The 19,387-nt window shown below is 37.0% G+C and overlaps 1 protein-coding gene across 1 annotated transcript; it reads right to left on the bottom strand.

Annotated features, from left to right (window-relative positions):
* Positions 1 to 3,095: 3,095 nt before the first annotated feature.
* On the bottom strand, positions 3,096 to 19,059 carry TCAIM (T cell activation inhibitor, mitochondrial). The gene is made up of 10 exons (XM_010186857.1): positions 18,993 to 19,059; positions 16,349 to 16,484; positions 15,655 to 15,808; positions 14,257 to 14,503; positions 12,533 to 12,655; positions 10,087 to 10,184; positions 8,311 to 8,402; positions 7,023 to 7,255; positions 6,349 to 6,480; positions 3,096 to 3,628 (listed from the first exon to the last, which is right to left on the bottom strand). The coding sequence occupies exons 1-10, from the start codon at positions 19,019 to 19,021 to the stop codon at positions 3,403 to 3,405; spliced, it is 1,470 nt and encodes a 489-aa protein (XP_010185159.1). The 5' UTR covers positions 19,022 to 19,059; the 3' UTR covers positions 3,096 to 3,402.
* Between the last annotated feature and the right edge of the window lie 328 nt (positions 19,060 to 19,387).

Genomic DNA, 19,387 nt, shown 5'->3' with positions numbered 1-19,387 from the left:
CTGGAAGATTTTCCCTTTTTAAGCCTTTCTCAAGATTCACTATCAACATTTTGAATATCTTACAAAACATGAATACAAGCCTATTAGTCCCTGAGACTGTATCACGGCAGTTAACAACCAAAAGAACAGTGACAAAGTGGGTGTTATTTCACACAGTATCATACAATTTTCATATACAGCTCAAAGAATAAAAATCACCTATCAATCTGTCAAGACAGGCAGGAGCCTGTAACCAGAATTCATACAAACTGATACTGTACAGTGTTATGCCGACACCTGACAAAATGGAAATTGCTGTTTGCCAATGTGTGCATCTCAAGGTCCCAGTATTAAACAGCATCAAAATAACTCATTAGGGTGATACATTTTGTCTTAAGGCCCCACCTCTTTTATCCTAGCATCGAATCTAGCATTGAATTTCCTTCTGGCAGCTGCACTAGAATACTGAACCATTCTCAGAGGCTGAGTGACATGATCTCAGCATCACGCTGTACTGACTCACAAGGGGTGACCAGCACACGTTTCAATTTCTGATCAGTGGTAGAGATTCTTACTTAACTTTCAAATCTTCATTGCAAATTTCTAAACTCAAATCTAAGCCAAACAATAATGATTAAAACAGTAAGAAAAGAACACCACATAGTTTAATACTAGGATTTGTTTTCAAAGAGGACACTTTTTGAAACTTAATACTGAACATGTTTTTGGTTGTTGGCCACAGGGCAAGCAGGATTTCTGTACTGAATACAACTACACTACATGTTAATGTTAATTTAAATCCATTTCCACAATGAGCTGGTATCACAGAGTGCATTGAGCTGAATTTGAGATGTTCTGCCCAGTTTCAAAATGGACATAAGTTTAAAATTCTTCTCCATTTCCACCCTGCCATTATGATAAAAGGCTTTCAGAGTTCTAAACCTCTTTTTTGCCACCTCATTAAAATGTTGGAAAGAAAATTATAATCCTGACAGATTTAACCCATCCACAGCTACCTAAATGGACAATTCAGGACTGTTCAAAGTATGCCAAACTTATCAAAATAAATACTTATAACAAAGTTATCCATTTGTTTTTTCCACTGTGTTTCTAAATATGCTAAAAAACATTGGGAGGTCAGTATTTTTGTAGTCAACTCGACCATCCTGCAGTAAAGGAGATTTACAGAAAGTGCATTGCAAAATAACTCTATTAAGAGTCAGACTTTACCATGCTGACTTACCAAACTATACAAAACTTTCCTTTTTTATTGCTCAACTTTTGAGCAATTTTAGATATTTTGATGTGCATCTTTTCTGCTACTCAGAAAAACAAAACCCAAAACCTAACAGCAAAAAGAGAAGGACCCCCTACATGGCACTGGAGCTGACCACCTCTCTGGTGGGATAGCAGCAGGACTGGATCTCCTGGGCTTACTGCACATTCCCTACACCCCAGCCTGGAGGTAATGTCAGAAGGGCAGGCTGCCACGCCTTTCAGTGCTGACATATTTTACCAGAGAATTTCAGCTACCTCCCTATTAGAATGTACAGCGAGGCTCTTCAGATCTATCTCATACTGGAAGTGTCTAAGAGCAACTATTTCCACTGCTCCACGTTTAAACAGTCCCATTTCCCTCTTGCCTACCCTTGCCTTCTCCTATCCCCATTCCAGGTTGGGGTCCCTGCTGCCCCTTTTTACTCACAGAAACATCCTACACTATTTCACAAAGGCTCTTCATGACTTACACATCTTCTTCCAGCCAGTTATAGTCTTCTCTATCCTGCAAGAAGGTCCCTAGGTCTAGTCACTGCTTTCTGTGATGGCGGCATCAGTTCTCACACAATCACATCAGGCTCTTGATCAAGTTTACTCACCTTCCCTCTGACTTTTATCTCCACTACAGTCAAACTGGACAGGTGCTTCTTGCCTGAATGACCCCTTACAGGTCTTCAATTTCAAGCGAGAAAAAAAAAAATGCTACGCTCACCTTCTATTCTTGAAGACACCCTTCCAAGAGCTGTTACAGGGAATATTGCTGGGCTACAACTGACAAGACTGGCTCACTTACTTCACACAACTGGAACACAGACTGTGTAGTCAAAGCTAGATGGAGTGAGGGGAAGTCATGTGAAACGGAAAGTAACTACTTAGAAGAAACTATCAACTGATCTTCAGAACCTATACAGGAATTGATAATTAAAGGCCTGAGAAAGTCACAGCTTCTGTCTCAATGTTTTAAAATGGACATGTCTGAGATCACAGTGGGGGGGTGTTTTAAGTTTGGCAACATAATAAACAACTTTACACATAGTCTTTTAACAGGAGAAAACAGAGAACCACAACCATTTCCCTGCTGAATACAAATATAAATACAAGGCAATTGAGCATCTGACAATTCCTTTCTTTGGCCAGTTGTTATAGGTGAGTTAATGTCCAGAAATGTTAAGCAGTTGGTTCTTCTCAAAGGATATTTTGCAAAGTAACCCAAATACAAAGTGCATCTTGGCGTGTATTACAATGAAAGTGTTGACATACATGACATTCATTTTCATTTTTTTCAAGGAATAAAGTACCAGTAAAGATCCACATGTTTGCTTTACTGCAAGCTCCCTGCTCTGAAAGGTACTTACTCTGGCAGACAATCCCACACAAATCAATGCCTCTTTTCCTTAGATGTCACATTAAGCTACACAGATTTTAAGTGTTGTGAATGGGATTTGCAATCTGTTAGAGTGTACATAAAGAGGATTGTCTGTATTTATGGAGCAAATGCCTGAAAAAAAAAGAGAATGACATCTCCTTTAAAGTAACTGCAGACCATACAACTGGCCTATTTTGAAATTCTAAGGCAACAGTATTGGACCAGCACATGAAGCTCTACTGTAGAGACCAAGTTAATGTACTGCTTTCTTCTGCAAAGCAGAAATACTCTGACGATGTTTTCAGTAACAGGTAGCAATATGAAATGTCAATATTGTCACCAGGTAACTTACATACTCAGTTTTCAATGAATCCCTTAAGATAATGTGTTATGCCTGCTTTGAGCAGTAGGCTCTTTATGTAAGATGATCTACCTGTCATTTTTAATGTACATTAAAAATACACATGCACACTTTTGCAGACCTGCAATTTAATGTATTTTCATAATTCACTAAAAAAACACGGTTTCATAACTGTTACCATACACTAGGACTCCTACAGTAGTATGGAGAATGTACAGATGTCTTCCCCAGAACGGGCAATACTGCGCATTGTGCAAATTGTCTAGGACTCTGATCCTTTTTCAGCAGCAGTTAGAAGAAAATTGGTGACTTCAATACTGATATCAAAATACAGATTTAAATAATTTACTCTCAAAAACATTCATATTTATAGCCTCTTGCAGAAAATAAACAATTCATCTGATTCTCAGACAGGTCCTCAGTTTTTCCAGTTCCAAGGTATACACAGGTCTCCATCCTGCAGCACAGAGTAGAAGTGCGAAATGCAAAGGTGCATGCCTTCTAGGTACGGCAACGATTCTTCTAGCAGTCGCTTACAACAATCTATCATCTGTGCACTGGAAACACTGGGTTCCTTGTACAGCCGATCCAAAGAAAATTTTTCAGTGGAAGTATCGATCAGTTCTTTTTCTGTAATCATCATCCTAGCAAATGAAGGCAACATACAGTGACAAAATTAGAACTTAAACACTTTAAAACAACCTTGAAATAAGTATATTTGTATGTTATATGAATGTAAACAAAGGTGTTACTTCATGTACAGCTACAGTACAGCTGAGATTTTCATGCAGGTTGATACCTAATATCTACCTCAGAGGCTACACTGAACATGCTTCTGTGACTAATGGGCAACAGAGTCACATTTGAAAGCCTGCACCATAACATTTTTTGTGCTCACAAGGAGAAAACCACCAAAATAAAAATTGTATGATGCTCCATTTTTAATGTAAGGGATGGAAGTACCTAAATAACCTTGAAAGTGTAAGCTTTAAGAATAAAATCATGTTAGTAACTACTCTATCTTCCTAACTAAGATCAGCATGCTGCATGTCATCAGAAACAATGGATAACAGGTACAGTCACCTGATGCATATTAAATGTGTTAATAACTTACTAATTGCAGGAGGTATATGGAAGATTGAATTGGCAAACTCAGGCTGCTCAAAAATAAAGTTAATGTGCAGAATTAAGAGCAACTGGACCTGTGGCTCATCTGGTGCAGACACAGTCCAAGTTCAGTAAGACTTACTGAACAGTGCTCAGGCACTGTGCTAAAACAACATTAACATAGCTATACTTCTTTCAGCCTTACTAGAAGGCTAACATTTTCCACGCAGATAAAACCATTTACTAGAGCAGCTGAACTCTCCAGCGCATCAGGTCACAGAGAATTCCATCTATGCTATGCTATTTACCAGATGTAAAACATTCATCTGCTTGTCCAAAGTAAATCCAGTACATCTCAAAATACTTTTGTTTATCTCAGGGCCCCTTTAACAACAACAGGGGGCAAAGGAAAACCAGAAGTACAGAATGGGTTCTGTTCAAGGAAGCATTAAGTGGAAAAGGAGTTTTCAGCTTCAATAAAGAGACAACTAAGGGGAAATACGATATATCCACAAAAAAAAAGTAGAGGTCACAAATACAGAATGAATCTTTTGTATTTCCTACAGCACATGAACAAGAGAATGCCAAACAAAATCATCAGGCTGAGGGTCTATAAAACAAAGAACACCTCTCCATCATATGTACTATATTGGATTCAACTGTGCAATTTGCTGCCACGGGGTGTTTTGGAGCCACAAAGTGCAAATTGACTCAAAATTAGACAATTAAGAAGGGAAAAAAAGATGATCTATTGAACACCCTTGAGATAGTTTCCAGCTTCAAGTATTTTCTCAAGTGCAGTTAATCAGAAGCATGGAAAGATTAGAGAGTAAAAAAAAAACAACCCACCACATTTTCTGCCCCATTCATGCAACCTTTCCCTAAGCTAACGGATGATGGGGACAGACCTCCAACATGACCCAGTATAGCTGTTCTTTACTATTTTGTACAAACCAGCAATCATCCAACACACAACAGAAGAACTGAGATACTTAGCTTGGCTCTTACATTCTTACACCACAGCTTATACCCTGAGGGGAACCCCACAATTCTCTCACTGCTAGCCTAAAGACAACATTTTCCCTGGATTAGTGTCTTTGTAATGTGATGTAGTGTGAGGCTTTTTGGAGATGCGCACATTTGCTACACCCCTCCCAGCCTCTACAAACAATACTTTCCCAGCTGTCATGTATGGACAGCTACACACATGGCTATTTGGCAGTTATTATATAGCAAAAGTAACTTAACTTCAAAGCTGGACTGGGGTTATGGAAAAGTTCCAACAATGTTTTACCAAAATCTATCTCCAAAATATAACCTCCCAAGTAAGCACATCTTAACAGAGCTAAAACCATAAAGCCTTCAGTAAGGCTCATATCTAAAATAATCATGACAAAAACATATCTGGATCTATCCATCATGCACAGACTCATGACAGTTTGATATTTCAACAATTCACTCAAAGCTTTCCAAAGCAGAAAAATAACCTTGCAGTAACACCCAGTTACCTATCACAGTATTTTATTCACAATAAAACCAGTATCTCTACTTCACACTCTTATGCCTCAAAGACACATACAAGGTCAAGAACAAAATTTACAGTTCTGATGGATATTAGAACTCTTGGACTTAATATTAAGTACAATACTATGACTCACTATTGTCATCTCTCTCATTTCACATCTGTGAAAAAGTACCAAGGAGGTATTTCTCTAATCATTCTATCCCAGTTTTTCTTCCCCTAGTTAGGTGCTAATCTCTTCCTTACCTTACTGACAAACAACTAGAAATAATAATTCTTTAGATGGTCTCAGTTATTTTTAGTTTAGATTTTACTGTTTTCTTGTTACAATGTTACTTACTGTTTTCCTGTTACAACATTAGTAACATTAATAGAAGTTTGTAGATTTCCTTATTCAATAAAAAAAAGTGTCTTCCTTAAAAAAAAAACCCACCACCTCTCCTTTGGGGAAGCAATTGTAAAATATTACATAATTTTGTCTTGCAAGCAAAGATCTTTTATTTCTGAATAAATATACTAGGTAAAGGATAGGTATTTTCTAACAAATGTGCTTTCTGAATGCTGAAATTTTTAACTTAAAGCTGATAGGTAAAGTTCTATTTTATAAACTGGAGATTTTTCCACAAAAGAGCATGAATACATTCTTCAAAGTTCTCTTCTTCCTCCTCCTCTAAATAAAATATGACATGCAAAGATTTTAATGAATTAAATGTACTGAGTCACATAAACACTTACTCTTCCTTTCTTTTCAGATTCTCTCTTGCTTCCTGTGCTTTGGCAAAAATAAACCATTGAAGGGTTGCTGGATCACAGACTGTTGGGATCATAAAGTGTCCAAATTCATGTAAGCTTGGGGCATATCTGTCGCTAATAAAACATGATGGAAATAAAAACAGTATCATTATTTTTTTAAATGCAAGTATTCACGTGAATTATTTTCAGAATGAAGATAAAAGAATATCAATTAAACAAAATCAGAATAACTGGTAAAAAAATCCCAATCAAGTTTGGTTCATGAGAATACAGATGCATCATACATAAAGCTTTTTTAAAAATCATCTTTCAAAAGTAACTTTGTCAGCAATACTCAAACAATATAAACAGCAGCACCATCACACACAGCTGAGAGTTGATCTGACAGCACAAAACCTTTGATTTAACCCAGCACAACACTGTAAGACAAAACTTTGACTCTAAATTGAATCAAACAAGCAGGATTTTCTTTAATCGGATTCCTTCTTAAACCATAAAAAAGCACTTAAAATCTTTAGAAACAAAAAACTGACACAATGGAAACCTGAGATAATATTAGTTTTCTTCTTAGACCAATAATCAGCGTAACAAAAATCAACCAAACAAAAAAAGAGTAAAAGCCCTGAAAGGAAGAAACCTTTCCTGCAAATACCTACCTTTCCAGAATCATTTGCAAGCCTCGCAGACTGCGGGGATGAAAAGGTAGTCTACTGTCACGTAATTTATTATAAAAAGAGTCCAGAGTCTCATAGTACTCTTCTAGAGTCAACAGGGGTTGCAGTTCTTCAATATATATGACTTGTATGCCTCCCAGAAGTTCGCTTATCCGATCTTCCAGGAACAGCAGCCTTTTTTGAAGTTTGTAATAATTTGGCAATCTCTCAAAAATCTGTGCACAGAGAAACATTTCCTATGTTACAAAACATAAAACTTAATTTTAAGCAATGAAAAAAATAACAAGAAACTATAAAAGAGACACTTAATGTAAATGTGGAACCCAAGGGGAAAATAATAATCCAAGAATACAACAAAAAAAAAAATCAGAAATATCAAGTATATACATTTTGGGGCAAGATATAATGGAATAAGCTTGTAAAGCACCAAAAGGCTGTAACAAGACTGATGGATGTCCTCTTTCTCTATATATAAAGAAACTAATAGTCCCAGATAATGAATAAATAAATAAATATAATCTGAGACTCATTGATTGGAATACAGAAATAGACTATTCTAATACTCTAGCTGGGTGAAATTCCCAACTATGAAATTCCACCAATTATCTCCTTCACAAAGAAATATTTTTCGATAGAACCATCAGTTATATTTCAGCAACCAAGATTCAAGAATATTTCCTAAAGTGACATGCTAATATCACTACGTATTTTATTTGTAACCCTTTGCATACAATACTTTTTCATCTAGGATGCCAGAAAGCTTGTCAACTCCAAACTTTACACAAGCAGCAGCAAAATATGCATAGTCACTACAGATAAATTCCTGTAACATACACATTATCTGCCTAAAAGATCAAAGTGGAATGACAGGGTTGGTTAGCAGCCATTGACTGAAATTACTTCACAACTCTCTTTAAGTCCTATTTTTACAGAAAATGAGAATAAAATTCCTAAATTCTTCATGGGAACTAGCTCTTTATGGATAATGGATAAACTGAAACACTACATAACAAATTAATTTCTTTATATGTAATTGGGGGTAGGACTGATCTGTTAGGGAAAGCAGCAGTAAAGATCTGACAAAGATTGTTGTAACAGTATATGACAGGATTAAATTTAAAATGCGATGTACATAGTTATGCTAAACATACTAGCTATGTGCTTGCTTTAAATTACTCATCAGTTCTCTTCACCAATTAATATTTTGCTTATAGGTTTTAAAAGGATATCATAACAAGAGGCATTATAATTTACTTTGAAATCTTCTTACTTTGGTCCAGTGATGGTGAACATCCATGGTCCCCAGCATTATGTGGCCTGCTGCACTCATACCTGAACGGTCTGTAAATACCACTGTGCGTCCTAAAGATTGAACATAACTCTTTACTAATTTGCATTATTGCAATTATGTCCACAATTAAAGGCTTAAATGTGCTACTGACATGTCACAAGCAACAAATTTCTGCAGAACAAACACACACGAGTGGGGTGTTCATTATTTTCAAAATTTGGAAGAGTGAAAATTCCTCCCTGTTTAAATGAAAAAAATGAAAACTCCCTGTTTAAATGTAGATTTTTAGTTAGCTGGACTTTTTTGTCTTACAAATATTACTTTAAAATAGGAAAATCTCAGCAGACAGCATATTCAAAGAATCTGTACAAATCATGTATACAGTAGGAAATATATGCTATATGCTTAAAGTATGTATCAAGAAGGTAAGAGCTGGTCAAAGAACTATTAGTGCAGCCATTCAGCACTATTTCCACAGAATGCTCTGCAATATGCAAGTGGTGAGAAGTGCCTTCACATTAAGCAGGGGGCTTTTTGCCTTTTTGTTGTTGTTGTGTTTCTGTTTGACTGATTGATTTTTTGGTGTTTTTTCTAAGAAATAATAGAAAAAAGTAAGAGAATAATACTAGGTTTATTTTTTGGAAGGATAAATCAGTTTTGAATCTGAGTGTAGATGGGGTTTTTTTTTTAATTTAAAGTGAAGTACAAAGGATTCTCAAGAACTCTCTAAGGTAAAAGCACAGAAAATTATTTATCAAAATAAGCTTCCACAAAAGTCTTCAGTGGGATGTATTAATTTACAAGACAAGGCTTAAATAGAAGCTCCTGCTCTCAAAAATAATTTTCCAAAATCCTTAGGAGTGAGTAACACTGACTTTAAGGCACCTAGTCCATCCTTGTACCCCAAGGAAAGATCAACTGTACCTGCGTAATTACTGAGAGGTTTTTGCCTATTATGCTATTAAGGATCTTCAAAGATGGAGATTACAACAGGTTCACAAGACAGACTTCTCTAGCACTTTAAATCCTTAGCATGCTTAGGTAAAGAAACTAATTTGAAACCTGATACAATTTAAAACTATTACTTATTGTCCTACCCACTCTGCCTTTTGACAAAGGATTAGGTGAACCCTCGAATGAAAGCCACTCAAAACTGAGTATCTGCAGACAGGTATAAAATATAGAGTTACCATTAGAGCAAACAGCTAGTGCCACAGGTCAAACAGCTGTATGAGAAGAATGGTAGGTCCGATTTAGAAAGTATGTTAATTTTTCCTGAGAAGATAGAGACTTCGATATACGTATTTTATGGAACATACATAAGAGAAGACAATATGATCTTAAAGGTATTCTACAAAGCCCTACTTACATTGGCTCTTTAGAGAGCTACTAGCATTTTTGTCTTGAATCTACCATAAGTCTATTGCTACCTCCAACCTTTATTAGGTTCAGTCTGGATTTTTTACTTTCATTGTTAGTACTAAGTCTGGCGCCTTCAACTCACTCAGTTTGCATTTATTAAGTAGTAAAATAGAAGCTGAGTGTAGTGAATACCCTATAAGGAAATGTCACTTTTAAAAATACTCAGCTTAAAAAGTAGGTTCTTACCAGCTTTTCAGTAAGCCTGGCAGGTTTGTTTTTGCAGTCACCAAAAGCCTACATGAAAAGAACTAGAGCTCCTTTTGTCACGGAAGACTCATGCTCATCTTTGAATCAATACTATATTAGGATTTATGAAACAAGCAACAGAAATACCTTTAACATTCTTTAATATTTCAGGTCTCTGTTGGACTAAGCGACCTAGGCTGTGTAGCTGGCTACAGCGGTGAGCAATACCCCAGCTTCTCTGCCACCTAAACAAAAACACAATTGAAAGCACTTAATTCTCAGCATTATTAAAAGCAAAACAAAACCAACTCAAAGTAACGCTTCTTCAACAGTAATAAAAGCAAAGGCCTACTGAAAAGCTGTGTCATGTGCTATTTTAACATATAAAAGCCTAAATAAAATTTCACAATCTATGTTAAAATGCCACGAAAGAGTAAGACCAGATATAGGAAAAATTAAAATAAAACCTGACAGACAGAACAGAACTTGCAAATCTCCCCCAGTAAGAAGGGGGTTAGCAATTAAACAGCAACAGACAACCCCGGTATTTGGTTCAGCCATGTGGCATGCAGTTTCTGTTTGTATACTGTGTAATGTCTGTCTAGAGGAGAAAATACTGTATACAAGTATTATATACTGTATACTGTCTCCTTCCCCCCCCCCCACTTTTCAGTTCCTAGTCCAAAACATTACTGTGATTTCCATGGTAAGCTGCTGCATATTATTATACTGGTCTGGCTGCAATGGAGTTAAGTTTTCTTCCTGGCACCTGTGTTTTGGATTTTTTTATTAAAACAGCATTGATAACACACCGATTTCTCGGCTGTTGTGCAGTGGTGGCAGTACCCAGGTTTTCTCTTCACCCCCACCCCGACTCTGCCCATCAGCGAGTAGGCTGGGGTGGGCAAGAAGCTGGGAAGGGACACAGCCAGGACAGGTGACTTCGTGTTCAGCAATAAATGCTCAGGGAAAGAATGAGGAAGGAGGGAACTCATGGTTATGGCATCTGTCTTCCCAAGTAATCATTACACATGCTGAGACCCTGCTTTCCAGAAGCAGATAAACATTTGCCTGCCAACAGGGAGTAGTGAATGAATTCTTCCCTTTGCTTTGCTTGAACGCACAGCTCTGCTTCACTTCACCTATTAAACTTCTGCCTTGGTCCACGAGTTTTCTTGCTTTTGCTTTTCCTGTACTTTTCCTCCCATCCTGCTGAGGGTATATGAGCAAGTGGCTGTGTGGGTGCTTAGCTGCTGGCTGGAGGCAACCCACATAATCTCATTTAGGGAAATCTAACTGGCAAAAAGCCACCCTGGGATGCCAAGAATGGGACTATGCCACAGCACTTACGAGGCAATTTAATCTATTATAACACAACTAATTCTGTAACCATTTACTGTTACCTAGCAATATCTCTTTACTTTCAGTAGCACCAGACAGGAACATAAAGAGGTGGCTTATAGATCCTACCTTCTCTTCAGTTGTCCTAAACCTGTACACAGAATAAAACTAATGACCCTGTTATTTTGCAAACCTCTGAGCACTAGCATTAGGCTGCAGGATCACAGTAGTGGTTTTCTGTTAAAATACTTGCTTGTCAGATTCCTGACGCTCACATTCTTTTCTGAATTACGGTAATACAGCTCTCAGAAGGTTAATAATTCCTCACGGAACACAACAGTTTTGGTGAATTTTAAAAGCACAAACTATCAGAAAATTAAATATAAGCCATGAATAAAACCAAACTTATGCATTCAACACTGAAGACTGTTTCAGAAACTTAAAAAAAAAAAACAACCCCACAGCACAGTTGCAGAGAATTAGAAACTGTGTTCACAAAAATTGGCTTCAGCTTAAAGGAAGCCAGGGTCTTTAACAGAGGGAAAGGAACAAAAGCATGATTTCAGAACCTCCAGTTCTCTCTTTTGTGGTTAAAAGAATTTAACAGACTAGCCCTTGAAATAATCCCTCAAAGTTTATTTTCCCATTGCTGAAAGCCCTCACTGCCATTTTCCTATTCTGAATATCCCAGTTCAGAATATCCTCATTCAAATGGACAAATTTTTAAACAGATCATAAATTATTCTCTGAAAAATATGAAGAATCAAGGTCACCAACTGTACTCAGCCTTTCCAAATAAGCAAATCCCCTCCTCCTCTGGAGTGTGGGAAACAAGACACCAAAAAGAACAACATTCTTATTAAGCCTTCACAAGACGTCAGTATGTACCATGTGCAAAGTTGTATTTCACTGCCAATTTAGATACCTTCGAAATTCACTCGTATTCAGAAAGAACAATTTATCCAGCAAAATGCCCAAGCTAACGCATAAGCAGAGGTCCCACTTCAAGTGCTTAAGTGTTTGTCTCAGCTGAAGTCTATTTTATCTGTTGCAAATACTAGGTAACAGCAGACTGTAACAGGGAACTTTTGTCCCAAAAGAACTCTTCTGGAAAAATATTATTGAATGCAATAACACTTTTACATATATGAAACATAACTGTTTTGGAATAAGCCTTTAAAGCTCATGGCATAGTATTACACAATACTTCCTCGCTTTGACTGTCTTAACTCCAACTGATCTAGTTTATTACCTGATATCTGAGAGCTGGAGTTGATGAGAGAGTTCAAATTTTAAACGTTCTAATTCTTTTCTAAGTGGCAAGCTTTTTTTCAGCTTTTTTACTGCACTTGCTTCATTATCATCTAGCCAGGATCTGAAAGAGGAAGAAAAAAAAAAAAGGAAAAAAATTAAACAGTAGAAGCATGCTGTATTATCTTTCATGCAAACAGTATAACTAACTGAATTCTTACTGTTAATGTTTTATTTCAAATTACCAGGTATTTTTTGAAATCAGAGGTCAGAAACGGCAACTGCTAAATGCTTCACCTTAAGATATCTGAAAAGAAAAACCCAGTACTTAACATCTTTATGGGGAGCAGGGAATCAAATGGAACCAAATGACAGTAACAGCGTTACAACTGTAAGACTTTGAAAGGTGTGAAAGGTGTAGAGGAGCAGAGTAGTGAGATTTAGGGGGGGCAGCTTCAGAACTTAGTGCTTAAATGAAAGTAGTCCACTCATGTCTGTCTTAAAAAAAAAAAGACCAAACCAAACCACAACCAAAGTGATCATAACAGACTATCAAATAAGGGAGGTGGCAGGCACTAAAGGGCCAAGTTAGGTAACTCTTACAGAGCCGGGACGAACACAGATTAAACAGGTCAAAGTTTTACAGTTCTTCTGTCAATAATCACAACCAGGCAAACATAACTACTGGAGAACATCTGAAACTTCCAATAAATAGATGATTTATTTCTAGGAAAAAGGTGCTCTTTAAAAGATTGAGCCTTTGTACATAGCAAACTTATTTTCGTACTCTTATTTTTTCGAACAAATACTTCCATTCTCATACTGTATTCTAAGTAAAAAATTTCAAACTTGGAGGCAAAAAGAAAGGCCAAATGGCTAGGTATTAAAACCAGACTATTAATATGTAACTGTTGGTGGCATTTCTTGTAAATATGTCAAAATAAGTAAAAACACTCTGTACTACGTTAAACCTCAGTTAAATGTTTTACAGTGGCATATATTATAGTAGTTTTATTTGTGAGGTGCTAGGCAGGATGATGGGTATTCTTTGCTCTGAAGTTTGCAACACTACAGTTCTGCATTTATTTCAAATGGCACCAAAGTCTCATTATTAAAGTTTTCAAGTCAGGATTTTTCACCCTTTCCCAAAATGAGCACATACAGAATTTGTAAACAACCAACTTTTAATACACAATATGCTGCATTTAATGCAAGTTCAGTATTTACAGTTGCCTCAATTTAAATATTACGGTTGGCATGCTGAACAACAAATCAGAAGCACAATACTAACATACCTGGCAAATTAAAATGTTCTTTTCATGTATTATCTCTCCCCACTCCCAACAGAATGTGATAATGAAATACTAACAATAAAGTTAACAGCTTCATAGTTCGTGTTAGAGAAGTCCTGTAAGATGTAAGGAGCTACTTGGAGTTGCCTCCTTCTGAATCACCAAGAATATTCTGCAAAACTGAAAAACTAGATCAACCAAACTAGATTGACCAAACATGAATGCTGGGCAAAGACACAAGAATGCCTTGGTTTAGCTGCATTATAGTTATCCCAGGACCTCATTTGAACTCTGATTATTAAAAATGTGACAGAATTACATGTTGGACATAGAAGTTTTGTACTATTCAGAATGTTTATTGACTGCTTTTAAAAAACTCAGAATAAGATCAATTTAGGTTACAAAATATCGGTTAAATAAAAGCCTTACATACATTAAGGTTGTTTCCATTCTCTGGGCTTGTTCTAGTTCTTCCTCAGGATCCTTGAATCCAGTAAATGAATAGTAAGTCTTATCCCATTTGATAGGTCTGTTCAGGGTGCTTTTTGCTTCATTGTGGGGATGAGCGTTCACATTCAAACTCTGAACATGCTCTGTAGATAAACTGCAGGAGTTGAGAATATCTAATACTGTGCTCAGGAGATCCCTGGTATGTAGTGTAAAACTGACTGCTCGAAATCCTATAAAAGACAAGTCCCACAAAATTAGTATTAATTCATTAAAATTATTTAAAGTGTATTCACATTTCTCTCATCTTACAAGAACTCAAACAAGGCATACGTAGTTGGAAATAAGTACGATGTTGTTATTTCAAGATTCACTGCATAATTCATGTGCAGTTTAACCTTTAGAACTGTTGTGTCCAAAAATACAAATAGAGCTGTTTCAACTATCTGAATCATTGGACAAATTGGAAACCTAGCCACAGATGCAGCATAGCCAAAAAGGGATTATTTTGCTTTAGCAGTGGCAGCTTTATCCAACAGCTCTACACAGTTCACACTGCTACTGATCATCACTTTGGATATAATTTACTGTAGAAATGCAGTACTAGAACAGCTCTTCACAAGCTACGAACAGAAGCTTCAGAACAAAACATTACACTTATACCCTGGCTAAAACTAAGTCAAATCACTTAGCTAGTGGGCCTAACCACCCTATTAGAAAGCAAACAAGTATTAGGCTTAAAAGCAGAACACAGCTGCCAGTTCAACTGTTATTTTAAGTCGACTGGACATAACACCACTATTTTGCTCAAGTGTTTTGACTACCAGGATGTAGAACATAAAACTTATCTGTTAGATAAGGCATACTGGTACATCAGAGACAAATACATATTAAAAAATTAATCAAAACCAATATTCCCAGCTCCACATTATTTTTTGTAGTCTCAAAAGCTAAGAGACAATGTGGCAAATTAAAGCATGAGATATTATAGAACTTCTGCTTACAGTATAAGTTCCTACTGATCCTACAAGCACCCTGATACTGCGTACTGTACATTACCTGCAATAAAAACAAGGCCCCAGCTGTTGTTCCAGTGAAACACAATTGTACTAAAAGCAGAAAAATTATCATTTGTGTCAACCTATGTTTTTTTACTTCCTTATACAGTAACTTGACCTCAATTTTGTAATTTCTCATTCTTTCAATGCTTGTTAAAGCTTGAGACATTTGATAATTATGTGGGATGGTCTCAGCTGTCTGATCTAATACATCTTTTCATGGTTAGACAGGATTTTATTCAGTCAAAAAGCCATTATGACTGCACAAGGCTAAGTCTGACGGAATTTAAATACAGCAAGATACATTCTGCACAATATAAAAGCACCTGAAGCACTGAAGGATTCTTGAACATTAGAAGAGTTTGGTTCTCTTTCTCTTACATAAAAAGTAAGTTGAGTTGGCTTAAACGAGCGAAATCCTGGTTTCTGTAGATTCTCCAAGTATCCATTTAACCTCTTCAGAGAGTTTTCATTTACTTCCTGTTTAAAAACAAACAAACAAAATCCCAAAACATTACAAATTAAGATTTTGGCCAGTTTTAATCTAAACTTTTTTAATCTTACATGCAGAATTATTTTTTTACAAACTGCCAGCTGCTCTTAAGTGGTGATACAGTTCATATTCTCAGCATAAATGAATAATTATCTTGCATGAGTTGTATGATGCACATACTTGTACATTTCAAAACACCACTTTTAAGGCTTTCAAGCTTAAAGAAATCCACTGATTCAAATATAGCACACAGCATTTCAAAGTGATAAAGCAAGTAATACGTATCATCAGTTAGATTGGAAGGATTCAGTATTTTCTCTTATATCAATAAACCAGAAAATACAACTAATCAAAAATGAATGTTTAAGGGATCTATCCTTGATAAAAATAAAGTGCCTCATTTTATTCTCTGATAACAACCACAATCAATTCTAATACATTTGTTTCTCTGACAGCAGGAAAACCAGAAAACTTTCACACTTGATATATGACACATTTACAAAGACAGTACACTAAAGGATTTTTACCCTCTCTTTAGGATGCTGGCCAAAGAAATCTGGATGCACAGCAAAATAGAAAGGTCTGAGAGCATTGATGGCATCAGCTCCTGACAAAGTTCTTGACTGAAGAATGCATTGTAAGAATATCTTCTCCAGACATAACCTAATAAAGTAATAAAATGTTTATGTATGATGCAACCAATCAAGTGACAAATTGATATAAATTACATTAGAATGGGCAGAATGGAGTAAACATTCACAGTTGTAAGCATAATAATTTAAAACTGCTATTAGAAGTCTGAGTGCTGAATTTCCCTCTTGGGAACCTCAAAGCTGTATTTATATGGAGTAAATCCAACAGGTTCATGAGATGGTAGATGCTAATGGCTGATTAAAGACATGTAAATAAGTACAATAACTTTTTTCTCTACTTTCTCAGAGCAGGCTCAAATAAGTAGTCTGAACAAGTGGCTTTAGTGGTATTTTTTGTACCTATTGCTAAAGCTGCTCTTAAAACCCTGTACATACTTTTGAACCTCCACGTTAAAAAGCCAAATCTGATATTTTTCAAACACTGCCAAAATAATATTAAATTTTACCCAGGAACAGTATATTGGGTTTGTATGGCAAGATTTAGCAGCGGGGGACTACAGGGGTGGCTCCTGTGAGAAGCTGCTAGAATCTTCTCCTACATCTGGCAGGACCAATGCCAGGGGGCTCCAAGATGGACCCACTGCTGGCCAAGGCCAGGTCAAGCAACGATGGTGGTAGTACCTCTGTGGAAACGTATCTAAGAAGGTGCGAAAAACTGCTGTGGAACCCGCAGTGGAGAAAGGAATGAGATGTGAAACAACTGTGCAGACACCAAGGTCAGTGAAAGAGGGGAAGGAGGTACCTCCAGGCACAAGAGCAGAGGTTCCCCTGCAGCCCGTGGGAAGGACTCACACTGGAGAAGTTTGTGGAGAACTGTCTCCCATGGGAGGGACCCCATGCTGGAGCAGAAGAGCATAAGGAGTCTTCCTCCCCTGAAGAGGAAGGAGCAGCGGAGACAACATGTGAGGAACTGACCACAACCCCCAAAACGTGTTACTTGCAAGTACTTGCTTTGCTGCATCCGAGAAAGACTCTAAGACTTGTCATCACTTTAGCCCATGACCATACTCAGTATAGCAGGAGATGGTGAAGCACCACAGCAATATCATGTTTTCATGGAGAGCAAAAGCTCTCAATGACAAGAAGATGCCAGAGCTTAATCAGTGACACAAGAAAAAGGCCTTTACCTGACCTGGCAAGAAAGGAAGCAAAGCACACTGGATGAAAGTCCACTTGCTCATATGCTTTAACATTTTGGATCCAGAAACACCAAAATAGTCACCTTCCCAAGGAAAAAAAGAGCAGAAATTTTCTTCCCTTTATTTTTTTTTTCAGCAAGTAGACACAAAGTAGTAAAAAAATTCTTTCCAGCAAAGGGAAAAAAGAAACAGTAAGTTAACCAGCTACCTATCTGACAGCAGTTTTGATTAACAGCCATAGAAGAAACCCACATCCTCCTAGACCCAGCTGCTAGGAGGAAATAAGGAGCTCAGTTCTCTCTTCACACTATTTGTACACCATCTCCCACATCCACTCTTGAGCTACACTGCATGCTGTCTCCAGTAGTTAGGAAAGACATTCCAACATACCTGGAACCTATTAATCATACTTCCAAGTTTATTAATCACAAACTTCCATCTGGTACTCTACAAGAAAAACGGTCAAGTACGGGTAACTTCAGTTCCCTTGTTTTATAGCTAAACAACACTGCCACGCTAGTAGGGAGCCTCAGGATTCCAGCCAAAAGTCTATTTTGAACTTGCTTAAAAGACAAATGTTCAAAGGCCAAAATTAGTCTGCCTGACAGAAGGAAGAATTTATTCACTGAAGGTGAAAGACAGAACTCTGAGGCATCCTTCAAGTGAAGTGACAAAACAGATTACTTAAAATGAATTTAGAGAGAGAAAATGCAAGAAAGATGCTTATGGCTTCGCTCACAAGGAGCGAGGATTGTTTCAAGAGCTTCACTTAGATTCAAAGAGCAGAGAAAGGCTTCATGTTAAAATCAAGGTCATAACCACTTCGAGGACAGCCGTCTCCACTTCATGAAAGATATGAAACATTATCTCCACTAGAACACATTACACAATCGTACTCTAGGACAGATTTAATTTATTGATTAAATAATTCCCTTCAGCTTTCTTTTTACTTTTTCTTCACGTTTCTCTGAAGTTTAACTTTTTTGGCTTATAGCTTTGGCACTGAAAAGCTTTGTTAAATTAAGCTCATTATTACAGATATATTCACTCATATTGAAACACTGAGCTTTAATAACTCAATAATGCAGTAATATATTGGATATCATATTCAGATTTAGACTACTACTTTCTCATAATTAAGCTATTTTAAAACCCTTGTTTTGTTGAGAGCCTTTTTAATATCTCACTCGAGGACAAGCATATGGCTTTTGGGGATTTTCAATTGTGGATGCTCTGCTGAAAGCTTCAAGCTGTAAAGATGAGAAAGTCAAAGAAATAAGCATTAAACAAAAATATCAAACCAGTTTTACATGTATCCAAGTCTTAACCAAACATTTAAACATATGCTAAAGGTAAATTAGGTCAGCAACATGACATACCTTCTCACGGCTCTCAGGCAGCAAAACATTTCAGCAACCAATGCTCAAGCCAACTTTGACCCATCCACTAACTCACTTTGGGGGAAAAAAATACATTCTGTTTAGTAATGGACACAAGTATTTTTCTGTTACTTATCAGTGCATTCTCTACATCCTAGGTGATAACTTTTCACACAGAATCACAGAATCGCTCGGTTGGAAAAGACCTCTCAGATCCTCACGTCCAACCGCTCCTGTCTGCCCCCTAAACCATATCCCTAAGTACCTCGTCTACCCGCTCTTTAAATACATCCAGGGATGGTGACTCCACCACCTCCCTGGGCAGCCTGTTCCAGCCTCTGACAACCCTTTCAGTAAAGAACTTCCTCCTTATCTCTAACCTGAACCTCCCTTGG

This window comes from Mesitornis unicolor, unplaced genomic scaffold, assembly GCF_000695765.1.
Source record: "Mesitornis unicolor isolate BGI_N332 unplaced genomic scaffold, ASM69576v1 scaffold14956, whole genome shotgun sequence".
Classification (NCBI taxonomy): domain Eukaryota; kingdom Metazoa; phylum Chordata; class Aves; order Mesitornithiformes; family Mesitornithidae; genus Mesitornis; species Mesitornis unicolor.
This window is presented reverse-complemented; position numbering and strand designations above follow the sequence as displayed.